At 36.9% G+C, this 20,336-nt stretch overlaps 2 protein-coding genes across 4 annotated transcripts; both read right to left on the bottom strand.

The window, feature by feature from the left end:
* Nucleotides 1-31: 31 nt before the first annotated feature.
* Nucleotides 32-8,765, bottom strand: nfe2l2b (nfe2 like bZIP transcription factor 2b). 2 transcript variants are annotated; one of them, XM_081380408.1, is made up of 5 exons: nt 8,662-8,765; nt 7,925-8,152; nt 4,926-5,138; nt 4,618-4,776; nt 32-1,373 (listed from the first exon to the last, which is right to left on the bottom strand). In XM_081380408.1, exons 2-5 carry the CDS (start codon nt 7,958-7,960, stop codon nt 156-158), a joined length of 1,626 nt encoding a protein of 541 aa, XP_081236534.1. In that variant the 5' UTR covers nt 7,961-8,152; nt 8,662-8,765; the 3' UTR covers nt 32-155. The 2 variants fall into 2 exon arrangements, with proteins under 2 accessions (XP_081236534.1, XP_081236535.1); XM_081380409.1 differs by lacking the exon at nt 8,662-8,765 and adding an exon at nt 6,922-7,035 and having other exon boundaries at nt 7,925-8,092.
* A 5,464-nt stretch (nt 8,766-14,229) lies between these two features.
* Nucleotides 14,230-19,404, bottom strand: cycsb (cytochrome c, somatic b). 2 transcript variants are annotated; one of them, XM_081381834.1, is made up of 5 exons: nt 19,089-19,404; nt 16,029-16,081; nt 15,853-15,930; nt 14,862-15,036; nt 14,230-14,768 (listed from the first exon to the last, which is right to left on the bottom strand). In XM_081381834.1, the coding sequence occupies exons 4-5, from the start codon at nt 15,028-15,030 to the stop codon at nt 14,623-14,625; spliced, it is 315 nt and encodes a 104-aa protein (XP_081237960.1). In that variant the 5' UTR covers nt 15,031-15,036; nt 15,853-15,930; nt 16,029-16,081; nt 19,089-19,404; the 3' UTR covers nt 14,230-14,622. The 2 variants fall into 2 exon arrangements, with proteins under 2 accessions (XP_081237960.1, XP_081237959.1); XM_081381833.1 differs by lacking the exon at nt 19,089-19,404 and adding an exon at nt 16,404-16,664.
* Nucleotides 19,405-20,336: the final 932 nt, after the last annotated feature.

The raw sequence follows: 20,336 nt of genomic DNA, 5'->3' as shown, positions 1-20,336 counted from the left end.
CAGGCTAGTTTCCCAGCATAAGTTGCCAGGGTAAATGAGTTTGAACTATTTTAAGTTTGCTTTATGAAACAGAATCCACCGACAATAAGTCTGACTAACCAAAATAAGCCTGGCTTGTATTCTAATCTTGTTTTATGGAACAACCCTCAGGTGTGTTATACAGCAGTAGCTAAATCCTCTGACAGTGTATTTTTCTTGTTGGCCGTGCTACGTGGCAGCAGGTAAACCGTGCCATCAGTGCTTTGTTGTAGTTTGTACTCTTTAGAATTGTAGGTGTTTCCATGCTCATCTCTCAGCTGTCTGAACACCTCATTGTAGAGATTCCTGAGCTTCTCTTTCGTCTCGCGAAGATCTCGAGTGTTTCTCTCTTTTTCTTCCTTGCTTTTATCCTGCTCCCTCTTCAGATCCTCAATCTCGTCTTCGAGATCAACGAGACTATTCAGCTTTCGTTTGCGACAGCTCTGGGCTGCCATTTTATTTTTGCCACGTCTTCGAATGTCTCTTATGAGTGCATGTTGAGCGTTGTTAAGTTTGCAGGAGCTGATGGCTTCGTTAAACGCTTCCACGGGCAGGTTGATGATGTCATGCACACTAAGCGGCAAACTCAACGCTCGGGCTCGCTGTTCATCACGACATGCACGCCGGACACCTGCAGCTCTGCTTGTGGTTGTGCGATTTGACTGAGGTTCTCTTTGTGAATATTCAGGTGTTGATTCATTTTGAGTTTGGTGTTGTGCACACATAGCAGTTTCATACATTGTTGCCTCTATAGTCTCAGAGTGGAGAGATAAAGGCAGCAGATCGCTGTAATCTGACTGGATGCTCTCCAGCTCATCCTTTTCTGATTGGCCGTTGCTTAAGGTGTCAACCGCATAGAGGGATGTTTCTAAATCCACAGAGCTAACAGAAGCAGAGTCATCAAAACCCAGAAGAATGTGACGCTCCTCAAATTGTGAAAGCATTAAATGTTCTGGTTCACTGACTGTGCTAGTATTGATGGTATGTGTATTTATATCAGGGCAAAACTCACTGAGGGTTGAATCGCTTGAGTTTATTTGGCATTTAGTTAAAATTCCTTGATTAGGGGTAGTACAGCTGTAAATTGTGTTTGAAGGTGAAGGTGTAAGATTGCCTGGATCTGAGAACGTCTGTGTGCATGTTTCTAGGACTTCTAATGGGTCAGAGGGCATGCAGGACAAAGGCTGAGCAACCTCATAAGAGTCTGCTATTGTCTGTGTGACTTCACTGATGCCATCTGTTGAGTTTTCCCTCTGTGGTTCTGGCAGTTGATGGTGGCATATTTCGGTGATATCCGAAACTAATGGAGTTTCGGGCAAACTTGAGCCCTCAGACTCCAAGACATCCAGATAATACTAACAGAGAAACAAAACAGTATATCAAATACATTAGGCATATTTAAATAATTTTATGTTAAGAACAATTTTATTCTGATAATTTATAATGAGGCATGATATTCAGCATGGAGTACCTCAAGGCTTTTCACCCTGTACATGCTACCCTTGGGAGATATCATTAAGAAGAATGCCGTTAGTTTTCACTGTTATGCTGATGATTCTCAGCTCTATTTCTTCACGGCCTGACGAAACATCATTACATTTTTGCATTCCGTTAATTTTGTGAATTGGTATTAAGTCATTTCCTAATACTTCCTACTGCTGAAAAGCAGAGGTTTTAATTATTGAACCAAAAACCTCAGCACGTAATAACCTAGAGTACTGTCTAACACTTGATGGCTGCTCTGTCAAGTCTTTATCATCCGAACCTGGGTGTGCCAATCTTTCATTTGAAAGCCACATTTATTATCTGAAAAAAAACAAATTTTTCTATCTTAAAAATATATCTAAATTTAGACATATGCTCTCAATGACAAATGGAAAAAAGTTAGTTCATGTGTTCATGACCTCAAGGATAGATTATTGTAATGCTCTACTGGGTGGGTGCCCTGCACGCTTAATAAACAAACTCCAGCTAGTTCAAAACGCAGCAGCTAGAGTTCTTACTAGAACTAGGAAGTATGACCATAATAGCCCGGTTCTGTCAACACTGCAATAGCTCCCTATTAAACATTCCATACATTTTAAAATCTTGCTAAATACTTACAAAGCACTAAAACGTTTATTTCCTCAGTACTTGAGCGAGCTCTTAACGCGTTACAGTCCTTCATATCTATTGCAATCTCAAAATTCTAGCCAGTTGATAAAACCTAGAATATCAAAATCAACTATATCTGGTAGATCCTTTTATTACTCATCACCCAAACTTTGGAAGTCTTCCTAGCATTGTTCAAGAATCAGACACACTCTGCCAGTTTAAATCTAGACTTAAAACACATCTCTTTAACCTGGTATACACATTACCACATTTATATTCATATCCGTTAAATGATTGTAAGGCTGCATAAATTAGGCCAACCGGAACCGGGAACACTTCCTGTAACATCTGACGTAATTGTTACATCATAAAAAGAATGACAACTAAGCTAATATTAGTCTCTCTGTTTATCCTGAGGTTACCATAGTCAGCTTGATCCGGGTAGTATCCAGATCGGATGGTGGACCTGCACCTAGACACGACCTCATCGCAGCACTGAATGTCAGAAAGAGATCCTGTCAACTAGACAATCCCCTGAGAAGGCCTCGTCGACACGACAGCCATCGGCACAGACCCTCAGCAAAGACCAGACAAGTTCTCTGCACAGACCCCTATGGCCAGCTTCGTCTCCATACTGGCGTGATGAATCCGATCTTCAAGCAAAAGGAACTGGATGAAAAATATTTGAACGCTACCGATCCACAATCTGACTTCTGACTTGTGATGCAGCCTAAATCATAATCACACCGTGTTTGTTACTTGGACAGAGGAGAACTGGCCCCCAGACTGAGCCTGGTTTCTCTTTAGGTTTCTTCTCTATTTCGGTCACCTGATCGAGTTTGGGTTCTTTGCCACAGCCATCTCTGGCTTGCTTAGTTGGGACCACTTAATACTCAACAATATTATTGATTTGACTGCATGAAAACTGAACTAAGCAGTGACAATAACACACATAATTTTCTGCAGTGCTGCTTTATAGTGGAAATGAACTAATTTTATAATTGATGATCTTTACAACGTAACTGAATCAACACTGAACTGACTTCAGCTGAACAATGACACGGTTTTCTTTCAGAGCTTCTGTACAGCCTAAATGAACTGTTTGCATCACTGAATCATTTTCCTGTTTTCACTGTAAAGCTGCTTTGAAACAATCTGTATTGTATAAAGTGCTATGTAAACAAAGGTGACTTACTTGTACATAATAAACTAAATTATATACACTACTTTTCAAATGTTTAGGGTCAGAAAGATTGTTTTATTATTATTTTTTATAAATTAATATATTTATTTAGTCTGGAGGCATTAAATCGATCAAAAGATATTTACAAAATATTTATCTTCTAAAAAAAATATCAGAACTTTCTATTCATTAATGGCTAACTTATTGTACATTACAGTTCAAAGGTTTGGGGTCAGTATTTTGTTGTTGTTGCAGAAATTAATACTTTTATTGTTAGCAAAGAGGCATTAAATAGAAACTTTTAAATGGTTGCAATAACATTCATCTAAATAAATGTTGAATTCTTTTGAACTTTCTTTTCCCTTAAAGAATCCTGAAAAAAATTGATCATGGTTTCCACAAAAATTAACAGCTTTTTTCAACATTGATAATTATAGGAAATGTTATATTAAGTCAGTATATTAGAATTTTTAAAGAATTTTTGGAGAAATAAAATTACATTTTTAAATATAGAACATTATAAAACAGATCATTTTTCACAAATTTTACTATTTAACTTTGTACCATATTTTGGAATCTTCATATATATTAGAACGCCTATTTCAGTAATAGGGACATTGCCTGTGTGCTATATACTAATTTAAAAAAATTAAACATTAACTCACTGTATCTCAGATAAGCACACACCTCAAATGAATGACTATTGCTTTTTAATATTGCTGATTAGATATATGGTACTATTTGCTTACATTAATTTTTACCTAAATATATTGAACAGCTAAGAAGTTAAGATTAGTATGAAACAACATACTTTAATAAAATTATGTTAATGCATCATTTAAAGTTATGAAAAGAATTACCCCTCACTTTACAACTATTTTTTTTTCTTTACTTTTCTCTTAATTTATAAAGCACATTTTAAATATACAGAGGTTGAGCCAAAGTAACTATTTAGAAAAAATAATATAAGACAGAATGTTTGACAGATGCTTCTATCTATCTATCTATCTATCTATCTATATATATATATACATATACATATACATACATACATACATACATACAAAAGCATCTGTCAAACATTTTAGCTTTAAATCACTTAATATAAACATTTATAGAATGCTTTTTCTAAGGCAGAGGGAGAACTCTACTAAGCATGTGATTTTATAATTACCACAGAAGCTATTACAGTTACTACTAGGTTACTTAAATCTAATGTCACTTTGTCTGTAAATCGAAAACGTATTACTAAACGCAAAAGACAATCATGTACCAGTTCAGGCGTGTCTGTGTGTGTCTTTCTGCATTGTGTACATAAGCACCTGTAAGTCTGGCAGTGACAGAAGTTCTCTAAAAGCCTGCTCCTGAGAAGGAGGCTTCTGAGACTTCGAGAATAGCAGTGCAGATAGCAGTGGATTCTGGGTAACGGGTGAATGCTGAGTAGACACCGTAGAGGGCAACGTCTCTGAGAAGGGCACAGCCTAAAACATAGGTAAAATAACTCTGTAAGCAACACTACTCAATAGAGAGTGAGTGGGTGTGTGTGCAGGCGCTATTTTGAGAGAATTTAAGGTTTTCTATATTAATTAAGGGATGCACAGTGTTTATATGTAGTTAATGAAATGGTTACCTGGGAGTTCGCAGGTGAAGAACTATGCAAAAACTCTCCAGTCTCCTTGTCAAGTTTCTGTAACCTTTGCATTATCCTTTCAAGCTCTCTCTCGCTTTCCAACTGTCTCTCGCTTGCTCTCATGGTCTCCTCCTTCTGCCGAAGGCATCCATCAAAGATCTCTCGTTCCACCCCCAAATCGACATCCTGCCTCCATAAAATATCAATCAAATCCTAAACACAGAGACATAATGGAAAACAGACAATTTACCATGTTTGTATGTGGCCGTACACACTCATATTACAATAAGAGCATGTTTGCATAAACTTTCTGTGAACTCTCTGGCAAAATCAGTCATGTTTTTGTACGTGATTTGCATTCACATTCATTTGCCTTGCAGGTGCACCTTCTTACCACCTGTAAACTGGTCATATGAGTGAAACAGATTGGTGTAGCATAACAATATTTTTTTTTTTATACAGTAAACATGTTTTGACTTTACATATCAGACAGTGGTTCTCAACCAGGGAGCATTAGCCAAACTTCAAGATGACTTCATTTTTTTTTTAAACCAAGACAAAACAAGGATTAAAATAAGCATAAACAATTAAGATATGTTTTATTTTAATACACCGCCTCATTCGTTTTTCTTTGAAGAATCAAGGATCCCACTGTTTTGGAAAACCTGCATAGGCTGAAAAAGTCATGTAAATTAATAGAATCTTATAACTCCATGGGCATTCACAAACGGCTGGAGAAGTTATGGGATCGTACGATATTGTTGTGGACAAAAAAATATATAGCCTAAGATCCCTTGTAATCACTTCTGTTGATATCATAAAATGGTAATCTGAGAATTTATGAGCCCTGATTGTATATGGTCAGAGGTTGTGCTGCCACTGAGGGAGCTTATTCACATGATATATGACACGAGACCAATAAAGGGCTTTAGTGTTTTCTACTTTGTTTTCTACTCAAAATAATATCAATGACATCTGTGGTGAGCACTACAGTTGTAGAACTGAAAATAGAAACAGTTCAGTTGAGATCAGATCAGGGAAGTTCATGTCGGTTCATGTCAGTTCATATCAGTTCAGATAAGGGCAGGTAAGTTCATTTCAGATCAGATCAATTCAGGCAAAGGGGTAAATGTTGTCTGGTTGGCATAGTCCAGTTGATTGGCTGAAAACAAACAAACCTGAATGAAGGTTAAAAAAAACTGAGTACCCATGAGCAAAGATCTCTCTCAGAGAATCACACAGCAGGGAAAAACAACAGGAGTCAGATTGTCATTTACTATAGTTTAAAGCTTAACTTGTAATCTATTTTTCAATTCACTATCAGTATTAGATATTACCAATGGGTGTTTACAAGGTGGAAGATAGAGCTGTGCACATTGTACACAACACTGGCAATGATTTAAATGTTTTCAAGCATATTTTAGCACTATCAGACCCCGTAACTAGTGCATGTCCATTCCAGCTTTGCTGTTTCTGTGTATGTGTGTTAACCTGAAGGCCATGACACCGCGGTCCTCTGAGTGAGCGCACTTTATATGCTGGTACACAAACAAAACTGCCGTGCTCATCGCATTTGTAATGGAGTCTGTCATAAAGGCCTTGAACTTGTTGCCCTCTCGCTGGAGTCACGCAAGTAAATAAATGCTACAGATTATGTAGGGGATTGTGAATTTAATTCACTAAGCAACTGCGGAAAAACAATTCATCATATAATGAAAAAAATCCAGAACAAGAATAACTGGGAGAAAGAAGGTATAAAGGTGAGCTGAGTGAAAGGTGAATACTCACGCCTACAGCTGGGTGATGAATGTGATGATGCAACTGTGTTAAAGTGTATACAGGCTGATAGAGCCTTGTGTGCATAAAGGACAACGGATTTGTGAATTAACTCTTCTCTCTGGGGTAAATGGCTATCCACCCTGAAACAGTAGTGCGGTTGTAGGTGTGTCTGGATCAGATGCACAAAGTGAAATGTTTATTTAACCAACCCACTCACTTGAATTCATGAGAGCCAAGACAATTTTTTAGTTTTTTTCTGGGTGGCCTCCCCCTGCGTCAGAGACCTCGGCCACAAAGCTTTTCCCATTGTCCGCCATTCCCCATTTATAGCCTAATAGTCATAAAAAAGGATCAATTTGCAAAGGTTTAAAATATGCTCTAACTGTATTTTTTTTTTAATGCTACTGTACATTATTATGCTGTCACATGAATATAGGGTCCCTATAACAAATGATGCTAGACCATCAAAATACTTTACAATTCTGAGCCATTTTGTGATATCTAAGGTGATTTACCACCGGTAAACATTAACTGGTTACAAAAAATTGACAAATATTTTTGTTTATGACAAACGTTGGGGTCAGTATGATTTTTTATGTTTTTGAAAGAGGTCTCTTATGCTCACCAACCATAAAGTCCAACAGTTATTTTGTGAAATTGCATTTCAATTTTTTTTAAATCCTATTTTAATATATTTAAAAAAGAAATTGTTCATGTGATGGGATCATATGATCCTTTAGAAATCATTGTAATATGACACACACACACACACACACACACACACACACACACACACACACACACACACACACACACACACACACACACACACACATTTTTGGCTTTGAATATGAATGATTGCTTTCTTAACTGGTTGGATCACGAAATTACAGTTCTTATTATTTTACTAAAAAGAGGTTGAGATTCTGAGATGCTGACAGTAAATGTAGAGACCTATTTACTGCTACAACTTTAGTAATGTTAAAATTCCAATGAGTTTGTCTAATAATATTTAATTTCAGCTTGTAAGCCACTTTCTTTTAAGCTCATCTCAGCAAGTCATAAATTATAGGAAAACCACTTCAAAACAAATGAGTCCTTGATTTTTTTTTTCCCATAAGTAGCACCAAAGTTCATTGATGTTTCATGAACCCGGTCCAGGGTGAATGTTTAACAAAATATATTTGGTTTCTCATGAAAATATTGTTTTTTAAACTTACCGAATCATGTAGAAACTGAGCTGAAGGGTCGTCCATGTCTTTAAGCTGCTGTGGATAAAACTGTCTAATGGAGGACTAATATAAGCGGCAGCAAAGCACATTGCTGAATCAAATCTGACGACACGCGTGTGTAACAGATCCCAAATACAGAGAGGACTCGCCAGCGTTATCCATCAGCCAATCAAAAATCAGATAACAAACTCAGGGACAAAACATCAGCCAATCAAACTGCAAAACACAAATATTAACATTGGCCCGCCTCCTACAAAGGAGCCTTCAACGAGACATGCCTACAACACTTTAAAACAAGCCTTTACAAACTTTTTTGCTTATCAAGGAAAAAGTTGATAAAATCTATTTTGATTATTTACATAAACAAACAGGAAAGCACAAGTTTACCTCATTAAAACGTAAAATGACATAAAAGAACGTTTCCAGAACGTACAAATATAGGCTACCAAAAATATAATTTAATATAAGTTTAATGGCCACGTAAAACGAGGATGAACCTCTTGTGAGGATGAACCGCGTAACGAACCGCTCCCAGTATTAAACGCGAACAATGTACAATGCATTGGATTATGAAGTAGCCTACAACAAAATATATAGGATATATTTAAACAGCTTTTTAAATGAATCATTTGTAGGCTACGTCTTTCAAGAATTTCATCCCCCTCAGCTTTCAACACGCCACGAAATGTGACAGGTAGCTGCGATTAGCGCCATGCCCACTCTACCTATGCCAAGGGTACGAGCTCAGAGAAGACTCTCCGACGAGCGCGTTCATGAGTACCCTACACGTTCACGTTTGGCAGCTCCACGTCGACATTCCTTTAGCGACGGCAGAGAGGGGGTCCAGTCCAGCGATATATTCAGTCTGTTACTCTGTTTCGAGACACAGCTAGGAGAGACACCGGTCAACTGCGAGGTAAGCAGACACTTTATAGTCCAGTATTAAACTTTCATCAGTGGCTTTGGCCTCAAGTTTATGTTTTTGGACAGGATGCACTAAACTCAGGAAAACGTGCGTACTAAATTACTTTTTAGTCAGTTCTTAAAGTGATGCCAGGCTTAAACTATTTTACAAAGTCATTTGAGAAGTTTTAGATACAAACACTGAGAAGAGAACCTTGGTTCAAATAATAGTTTAGCTCTTCACAAATTCATACAGGCCAGTAGGTTCATTGTAGATCCTTAAATATGCTTCTGAAATTGGTGAATTGCCATGTTATAGCCTATATTAGGTGTGAAAATTCACATGTATATATTTCCATAAATTGCGTAGCCTATAAACTCTTCATTGAAAAACTTTTTTTTCTTGTAAAATACCCCCCCTTCTTGAAATAGACCATTGCAATTGGATGAAATAAGTCCATTACAGACTGTGTTAAATTATTTAAGGGTTTTCTTAAATATTGTTGCAACAGTTTGAAGTTGTAAATGCATGAAGACACGTCAGCTTATTCTAGTGAGTGGACATACATTCTAACATGTGTTTTACTTCCCAAGATCCTCAGAAGCTGATTGGTCCTGAGAGGGCTACCTTCTCAGCCAAGGCAACTGCAAGCAGACTGACTGAAGCCCAGTTGATAGCAGTAAATGTCTGATACATTTTAAAGACAATTCTAGAATTCAAAAACAGGTTTCCTCTGCCAATGTCGCATACACACATATGGACACACTTATACAGAGAAACACACACACTCAACCATGGCTCCTCGGGGAAAGTTCTGTGGTCCACTCTGGCTGTGTGAGTGTATGGTCAGTGCATTACAGAACTTTGCTTTAGAAGCTCCACCCTTCAAATCCATACTGATCCCCGAGAAAATAAAGGCTTGGTTTTATTAGTTTTGTGACTGCTTTGAAGTATATACTTAACTGTAACATGGAATATGCCTTTTGTTCATCTAATTTTGTTAGATGTTGACTTCAAATTAACTTTCAGATCCGTTAACCAAATCCCTCTCTTACTAGTATTTATATAAATATATAATGATTATGTATATTTAGAAATTATTAACAGGATAAAGAAAATGAGATGGAGTCAACACAGTTATTAAAATGAACAATGGAAATGTATGATGATGTGATGATTCAAATGACCTCAATGGTTGGTTTACGGCTTGCGGATTTATTAAACCTTCTAATGTTTTGAACAGTGTTTTGTTTTTCTTCTTTACCCTGTCAAGGATATTTCACAAGTGTGAAAGTATACAATTTTGTATTCTTGGCTCGTAAATTCTATTGGAACTCATAATGGTTTATATTGCTCAGTTCTGCTGGAACCAAAATGGTTTATGGAAAGTTATAATCGTATGAGTGTAATATATTTGAAGTAGCCAGTCAGTCTCTCATTTGTTGAATACATAACACATAATGTATTTAAGAGTGGCTAAACTCTCACTATTTTACTGTATTGCCTGAAAGAGACTACTCTGCTGACTATTATGAATGTTATCCATAAAAAAAGTCCTTAAGTGAAATCAAATGTTGCAGTTATTAAGTATGTTGCACTTGAGTATGTCATATTTGGATGCAAGCTTCACCAACAACCATTAAAGGGACCCAAAAATGAACCCTCATGTTGTTCCAACCGTGTATGAATTTCTTTCTTCTGCTCAACACAAAACAAGGTATTTTGAAGAATGTCGATAACCAAGCTATTGACTTCCATAGTATTTCTTTTTCTTCCATATAGAAGTCAATGGGGTCTATCAACTGTTTGGTTACCCATATCCCTCAAAATATCTTCTTTTGTGTTCAGCAGAAGAAAGAAATTCATACAGGTTTGGAACATTTTGAGGATGACTAAATGATGAAAGAACTTTTTGGGTGAACTATTCCTTTAACATAATTTTGTAATTTCAAAGATTATAGGTAAAAAATTTTAGCCTAGAAATCTAGACGCACCCTAGCGGCAGCAAAATTTATTTTGCAGCCAGGGTAGTCTAGCTCTAGCAACTCTCCGTTGACTTTCGGAGCTGTAAAAACCTAAATTGGGTCAGGCCAATCACATCGTGTATAGAGTAGGCGGGGCGGGCTTAACATAATGACGACAGAGTTGCGATGGTTCCCTGCTACTTGAAAACAATCTTCTGCTGTTGGAGAACAGTCTTTCGAATCGGCTTTGGCCGTGACTCTGGAGGACTTGGAGTTAAGTTTTTCTTTGAGAAAAGAGCATAAACGGCACTGTAGTCATTCTTAAGGGGGGTGTGGGGGGGAGGGGAGGGGGGAATTGCTGTTTCATGCATACTGAGTTTTTTACACTGTTAAAGAGTTGGATTCCCATGCTAAACATGGACAAAGTTTCAAAAGTTAAGTTGTACGTTTGAAGGAGTATTTTTTTTTCCAAAAATACTCCTTCCGGTTTGTCACAAGTTTCGGAAAGTTTCTTTTGAGTATGGCTCTGTCTTACGTAAGATAGGGCGGAATTTCCTTATATGGGTCCTAAAGGCTCTTCACCCGTAGACCACCAGAGGAGAGAGCGAAAGCAGTACCTCAGCGCCGTGCTCGCTGCAGTCACAGGACTTTGTTTGTTCCCTGCATTTCGATGATGAATGTTTTATAAACAAGGCCCAGTTCGACGCCGGATTTAGCAGTCCCAACGATAAAGGTTCACGGTCATGCGTTGGAACCGCAGGTGGTGAGTAAAACTCATAGACAAACTGCTTCAAATATCTCTGTGTTGTTAGCTATCGGCACGTTAGCACCGCCCACACGGCACGCCTCCAGCCGCTCGGTTTTTTCCAGAAAGACTTGGTACAGCCTATCTTTCTTTTATAAATATAATAAAACTAAAGACTTTTTGGAGATATACGAAGGATGCAATAATACTCTACAGGTACTCAAGATTAACATGAGATTGACTGAAACTGAGTGTTTCACCCCCCCCCCCTTTAAAAAAGGAAGATGTGTTCGTAGTTTTGCCGGCAAGATTCAAAAGTTGAATCTATCAACTAACGTTAGCTCAGCTGTTTGGAAAACGCTCTGGTTGGTTGAAGCGCTGTCCTATTGCGTGCAGAGGGAATTTGAAAGACAGCCGTTTATCCCGCCCCTCGGATTGAGCCGTGTCTATGGTGAGTTGCCAGACCTTACATCTTGATGTAGGTCTGGCTTGCCAGGCTATTCAAATTTATATGAATATGGTTTTCACTATTTGAATTAATATTTTTTTCCTTCACTAGTTAATTTCAAATGTTTAATGTAATCTTTCAATTAAAATATTTGATAAAAAATAATAAAACATGTTTATTAGCCAAAGTGGATCTAAAAGGCAATTTTGTAACTGCACCTAATCATGTGGCATTTTTTCACCATCTCTATTTTATGGTGGTTTCAGTATATTTTAAAGTGGAAAATGGTTTATGTTAGGTAGGTGACATACATTATTACATGAAATATAGGTTAACTGTTAAAACATTTACAGTTTTAACACTTTATATATAGAAAGCTTTAGAAAGACCGAACTTTACAAGAAAGAAAGAATTAATTGTCTGCTGACCTCTAGTGGAGTTAAGTGGCAGCACATGCTCTGATCCCTCCTCCAGCAGCTCGTGTCTTATTTCGTATCTCAGTTTCTGTAGACACATTCACCTTGAGGTTGAGGATATTGATGCAGTCACAGAAACAGTCACACACACTTCAACTTTACAAGATTACCTGGCACCCGTTTTCTCAGTCCGGTCATAGATTGTCGGTCAAACATAGATCAGATAAGAAGTGAAAGGATGTTGTTTTTTGTTGACAATGTAATTTAACACTGTTACATCTTCGACACACAGTACATGTGACAGAGGTTCCTCTCCATGACACAGACGGTGGTAGACCTACTCTCTATTTATGTCAAAGGCATAAATCAACAAGATATTCTCGTCTTATAGCTTTAAATAAACAGGACTTAACTCTACATAAAACATATCACATACGTGTTCGCAACACCGAAATCACTGCAACCGGCCAAAATGCTAGTAGCCTATATTTCACTGACATACATTCCATTCACTTGACTTCCATTGTATTTTCCATTTTTACTAAAACACTAGATATTTTAGTATTTTCTAAAATATCCTCTTTTTTGTTCGCAGAAGAAAGAAAGAAATTCCTACAGGTTTTGAGCATCTTGAAATTTTTTTGTTTCAGTTTACGAATGAAAGTCATGTCTGACGCGCTATATCAAATATGCATGTTGATTGTGCAACCTTTGTGTAAAAGTGTTACAAAATAGCGTTGCGTAACTGGTGGTGTCCACTAGATGGCGGCATTTTCATTTGGAATGACACTTCTAATGACATTGAAACTAGTGATTCAGGGTAGGTTATTTAAGCATGTAAACCAGATTGTTTCATTCCTGACATTGCATATGATATTCCAAATATTTTTATGATATTCAAAATATATTATGAATCTTCACAAAACCCGATTATTTTATAGGGTTGATGTAAAGTAGCTGATCAGACTGGATTTGACCAGCTGTGCACTTTTCTCGGTTCTCTGTTCGGACTTTGCTTTCTGACGTGAACTGCACGTATCTAGATATAACGTTCGGGTCAAAAGTCAAAGCTTAGCTCTGATAAGGATCCTTCAAACTGATAACACGTCTGTCCTATTTAAATTAAACTAATTACTCATGAAGCTACACTGCTGAGCTCAGTACACAGGTCACATATACCAATTAACCAATCTGTACAGGCTAAAGATTAAATTAAATCGGCTTGTATCCGTTAATGTTAGTTACTTTACTGTTAGTTATTTCAGATTTGTATCTATCATTTGGATACAATGTATCTGAAAAACAGAGGACACGAAGCAACAAAGCATTTTGTTTCCTAATCATCAAAATTATTTAACCAAAGATAAGAGCACTTTAGTGATATTGAATTTGCAATAATATTTTATTCAATAATGTTATAATTATCTTACAGCAGTGCTATGGATACCCAATTTCCTGATCAGAAAGCTTAAAATTTCCATTGTAAATCAATCAAGAGCTGCACCCTTCATATTGAATCATGACTATGATGACGATTCAATTTTGAATGGAAGGCATATTCATGCCACATCTTTTTACCAAGACTTTGTCAGGACTTGCCCTGACTTTTCTCAGACGGTCGTAAGAATACGTGACGCTTTATATCCTGAGTTTAAAGGTCTCAAGTGTCATTGACTCTTACAGCTTAGTACACTGAAAACATAAACTTAAAAAGTAATACTGAAGAAATGTTGCGCTTTCACTTTAAACTGCACATCATCAAAGAGCAAGTGCATTACAACACGAAAAGCTAGAAGAAAAAAACATAACAAATGGACCATTTTGACCGTTTTATTTGACAGTTCAAATCCATCCGTTACAGTTAGTTACCAATAAGTATGCTGCTTGTCAACTCATTGCGATTCAAATACTAACAGGGTTTAGTATATTTCAATAATTTAACAACAGCTCCTGTGAAACCAGGTGAGTTTTCATTCCCTCAGTGGAAACACTGGGGACCTGCAGTAACTTGACTTTTACTTTGACAAACAAACAAAAAATGGAAATCCTCACAGCTAAAATGGGCTGGCTTTAGAAGCATGTCCGTTATGATGAATGATCCTGGCCCCCTGATCTGTCACGCTGTCTGAATAGATATTGTTAAAGACATTCAAATCCAAACTACAAACATTTAATTTAAATATTGCCACCTCCTCATTCTCCATCTGTATTATGATGTGGCTGACTTCAAGTACGCAATAAGGTCTGCCCTCTCGCCCTTCTTCTTGATCCCGGCAAAGATCATCTTTGTGCCTGGAATGTACTTCTTGGGGTTCTCCAAATATTCCATCAAGGTATCTTCACCCCAGACAATGCCTGAGAAAAGACATCAAAAAGACTCGTTAAACAATACCATTCCATCTCACTGCGAAACAAAAGACAAGATGTACTTTTATCAATTAGCCTTACCCTTGCTCTTATTGGCATCTGTGTAGGAAAACCCCTCTGCCTGGCCAGTCTTGCGACCAAAAAGACCCCAAAGATTTGGCCCCACTTTGTGCTTGCCTCCGTTTTCAACAGTGTGGCACTGGGCACACTTCTGGACGAAAACCTTCTTTCCCTTCTCAGCGTCACCCATATTTACCTAGAAGAAAAGGAGATGTGAAAACACTGCCGAAAGGCATTTGAAGGGTAAACGGTTTAAAAACAGTGGACAAATCTTCAGAAGGTCATTCAAGGATTCAAGCCATAAATCAACCAATATAAGCTCTAAAACAGCTTATAAGATCAGTTCACCACCTAAGGAGATGTAAAGCATCTGCTGAAGGTTTCTTGGTAGATGGATAAGCATGCTTCCCCTGCCAAAAAAGTCCACGTATCAGTAAACATCTTGGTATTAAGTTGTTGATCCGGGGATAACCTCAAATCGCCTTTATTAAAAGAAGCCTTAATCACAGAGTAGGAATCAGCCTGTTATAGCCATCTTAAAATTAATAAGCAGTCGGATTAGAGTTTGTTTGACAAAATCCCTATTTAACTTATCAAGACTCATTTAAACTATACATTTTTGAAGAACACAGCAAAATTCGTAAACCGGCTTTAGATCCACGTTGCGGAAGCTAACACAGCAGCAGCTAACGTTAACCATATCAGATTCATATCTGGCTAGCCTCACATTAAAGCACATAGTTTCCCAAGAATTACTTAACATTTATTATTGCTCAATTACACAAACCGAGTCTTTTCTTGTTGTAATTAAAAACAAACGTTTTTTAAATCATTAAACCCTACATATTCCTTTCTTGACAATACAATTGTTCTTGAGAATGTTACCGGTAAGCTTACGCAACCTCACGTCATCCTTCCTCAGAACAGCTTAAAATCCTCCATTTCATACAAACATCATATCTGTAACAGGGCGGACACATCTCGACACGATGTGATCGGTTTAAAATGTTACCTTTCGGACCGTGTGAGGAAGCTCCTAGCCTGCCTTGCGGGACGTAGTACTCTGTTCGTGCCAGTCGGCGGACCGATTCTGTTCAGGGCGAAAGAGAAAGGTCACTTCATTTTACAGGCGCGAACAGGCTCCGGTATTTTACGTCACAATCATGCGCTGCCTGAACCGTCACGTGCCTCATTCCGACGAATCTGGTAACGGTCCCGCAGCTGTTCTCCTGAAGATCCATCTATGGAGTTGTGACAGACAAGTGCATTTAAAGAGATAATCGGTTTAGATAAAGCGCAGATCAGAGTCCAGAAACGTTGTTTATACAAATTGCATATATATATATATGACCGTCGGTATTTTCTTAAAAATGACAATTTGTCAAGACCCCAAGGTCAAACTGCCTGTATATATAAAATATCAGTGATGGAAATATTTAACAGTCTTAAAAATTGTAATTGCGAATAAATATTACTTTCTAGTTATTAAAAAAAAGTTTTAAACTTAAATTCTGGAATTGTATGGTTAAATAATTCATGAGAAACTATCGAAGGCGTGGTTACCCTGAAAACAAGATTTAACGAGTCTCAAATGTACGCATTACTCAAGCGAAAGGCGCCTCCTCGTACACATCCAGTTCCTATGCTGACGTGCATGGCGTCACGTGATTTTTTTTTACTGCATGACTGGAATTTCATTACACGGCAGCACGTATCCATTCACACGGTTCTTGTTCTTGGCTAAATGGGCATGCAAATCAATTCTTTAGAACACGTTTCAAGTTTTTTGGTGTTTCCCTTTCAACAACTGAAGCTGACAGACAGGTGACTCATAAATGAGAGGCTATAATTACAGTGTCCATGCACGTGACTGACAGGAATGAAAAATAACAGGTCGTGGCAGACGAACATACATTTATTAATAAATCATAACTACGCAACTTCTCATGAAGATTACCTGTTTACAATTTCCCAAGGAGAACTGTTTGAAAATGTGCTTTCATTTGAAAATACACATAGGCTATCTGTGTATCTTAACTGAACTGATCCCAGCCTTCCTTACTACGGATAGTTATGTTAAAACAACCCACGAACATTACACATGAGTCATGACACTTATTAAATTAGTTTTAAACTCAAGTGGTCAATACTGAGTGGAAATTCACCCTTTGTATTTTCTAAATGCATGTTATAGATCGTACTGTGCACAATTTATCTGTGCATATGTTTCATTATTTAAAAAATTATCAGACCGTGGAATGCCATAACTGGACCTTCCAGTGAAAATTACTTGATGAATTGTCACTTGTGACTTATAACAACCATAATATATGCAGACACTGATTAACACATTAAAACTGCTCTGAGCCACCTCTAAATTCCATGTAAAGATGCAATTTTACATAAAAAGTATATCATGCAACCTCTGACTCCCCTTGGTCACACTGATTTTGCCTGGTGCAACATGTTCCTGGATCAACATATATTTTGTTGATCCTGGAAGTTGGAACAACACCCCTAAACCCAACCCTACCATAACTCATCCCTAAAATACGAGGATAATCATAGGCGAGTAACACTGATTTAGAAGCACCTAATCCTGGTTGTAATCCTAAACTTGACATAACTGTCAATTTGTCTCTCAAATCTGATTGTTTGAAATGTTGATCCAGGATCAACAAAGATGTTTGTTTCTCAACAAAGGTGGGAAATTAACACTCGCTTGTTGCATTTTTATTTGCAGGGAAGTTATCTTTCCTAATCCTTATTTTTGCACCCACACATAATGTTTCATAGCCTTCTAATTGAGGAGAGATAATCAGTTTAGCTGAAGAGCTTAACAAACACCATGATCCAACATTCTGAAGTGCCATTTAGATGCAGCTGGATTAAGAATGTTGGGATACTTTCACAATGAACCAACAGACACCAACAAACCCTTGTGAAAAAGAAGTACACTTTAACATACTTTTAAAAAGGGTACTTGTTATGAAAATTGTACACTTTAAAAGAATACTTAAATGTGATGTTGTGGACACTTAATTGCATATATTTGCAATTAAATTAAACTGCATTATAGTTGAATTTATATTAAATGCAACTTAATAGTGCTTAATTTGATCCATGCAAGTAGGACTTAAGTACATCTTTATATGTAATTTTTTGATTGTCTTTGAAATATGGTTTAAGTGTACTGTTGAATGTACTGACAAGAATTAATTGTAAACTAAAATATACTTTAATGTCATTTCTATCGAAACTTGTATGTATTTAAATATATTTGTAATGACATATTTGTAAGGAAGTTGCAATTTAAAATGTATTTACTTTAAATTTTATATAAAATAACACACTATAGTTAAAATTATAATCAAGTACTTAACATGTGCTTTAGTATATTAGTCAACACATCAAAATAAGTAGCCTACCTGTTTACAAAAGATTATTAAAACATTGATTTAAAATGTACTTTTTAATTTGACTATTATTATAAAGTGGCCTTTTTAATAGTGTTACTTAACAGTCAGGAATGTGTACTCTCTTTAAGGACACCTAGGCTAAGTGGTCTTGCATTCATTAATATTATATAATCTACAAGTTCCGTTTTAAACTGATGTGTAAATTGATGAATGTGTGAATATGTGAATAAAACAAAGTCTAAATTGAATCCGTTCGTCATATAAAGCGATCGAGTCTCTTCCGAAAATTTGGTCTCAATTTGGACTCAAAAACCGCTCAGTTCATATTGATTAGTTTAACAATCTCTTTATGAACTTTTTGAAGCGTCAAAGTGGTAGTTGCATAGCTGTCAATGGAGGGACAGAAAGCTCTCAGATTTAATAAAAAAGATCCTCATTTGTGTTATGAAGATGAATGAAAGTCTTACGGATTTGGAACGACATGAGTTTGAGTAATTGACAGAATTTTCATTTTTGGGTGATCTAACCCTTTAAGAGATCCATGACATGTAATATCCGACTTTTTAAATTTTAAAATTAAAAATGAAATGGATATAGAGTCTCAAACACCACTAACACTTTCCTTTAATCAAACTGCTACAGTACTAGAAGAACAAACTTTCTGACTGCAAACTGCTAAACTCAATTCACTAATGCCCTTGTTACCAAGACAACAAGCCAATTGGAAATGGTTCCCATAGCAACGGACAGAAATCATTGCTTTTGAAGCCATGTTCTTTTTCACAATCAGCATGTCTTCTCTCCTAGCTAGTTGCAAATTTATACATACCTCTGGGGAAACCTAATGTAGTCAGTCTATTAATACAGCATCTGAGATATTGGTGGTGATTCTGTTCACACAGACTGTGAAAGAAAGAGACGCTGTTCTCAGATGACCTTTAGTTATTTATTAACCAATAAAATTTTTGTCCATATCATTTTTTTCCTGGCCTTAAGATTCAAGAAGGCTTAAAAATGTGAAACATTGCTTAAAATATGAATCTTTTAGCTCCTACTGTAGGTTTAGGGGTGACTATGTCCTTCCCATATTATTCCCTAGTGTTCCTTGCCCTAGTGTTCCTTGCTGCACTTCCTCCACCTCCAACACATTTAATAGTTTCCTGTTCTGTCTCTTCCTCTCACATTTTGCTGTTTGCAGAAGGGCGGCGACCCCTGCTGCTCAAGTTTAGAACTGCATCGTAATGTGCTCAAATAATTCTCGGTATCAAGCTAGTTTTATGCAAGAGCGCGCTCTAGTGGGTACATGTAGAAACTACAGCACAGAGTGTAATACAGTTTTTTACAATCACTTTGCTACTATTTTCAGAACCTTGATGTCATTTTTCAAAACTCTAGACACAAAACTCAAAACGGTTATCACTTGTAACACAGGCTATCTAATGTTCAAAACATTGCATTGTGTATTCACATCTTTAAAGAAATCTTGCACTTGCACAATCATTGGTTCAAAAAACTAATTTACTGTGAAATACCGTTGAGACATAACTATAGATCACCCACACACAAGCAACTGATAGTTTCATTGTGTCATTGTTCGTACAATCATTAAATATTGTAGAACAAAATAGGTGATACAGGTTTCATTATGGCACTACATACATGTACAGTAAATACATCTCTGTAAAGGCACTGCAGTAGTAGAGAGAATACTACAGTGGAATCATTGAACAAAGTTTGTAATATATTGATGCAAAACACTACAGTACAATCACAACATAGGTTTATTTGAATCAAAGCAAAAAATAATTAGCTATGAAATAGAAAAGAAAAGACAGTACTGTAAAACATCAAATGCAGTGTTCCTCAACTTGCTTGCTTGTACTGTAAGAAACAGAACAGGAGTGATGATCTATACAGTGCAGTGCTGTCAATACTGTACATAGTCTGAAAAGGTAGTACAGTGTTTGGGACCATAGACACAGTGTCTGATGAAGCAGTATGATCAAATATTAGGCTACATCCATGGATATTGTAGTCTAATTGGTTCATGCTCCATGCTAATTGGTGACAATGAATA

The sequence above is a fragment of the Scardinius erythrophthalmus genome (genome assembly GCF_964197995.2).
Source record: "Scardinius erythrophthalmus genome assembly, chromosome: 12".
NCBI lineage: Eukaryota > Metazoa > Chordata > Actinopteri > Cypriniformes > Leuciscidae > Scardinius > Scardinius erythrophthalmus.
Note: the sequence above shows the minus strand (reverse complement) of the source record. Positions and strands in the feature narration are given on the sequence as shown.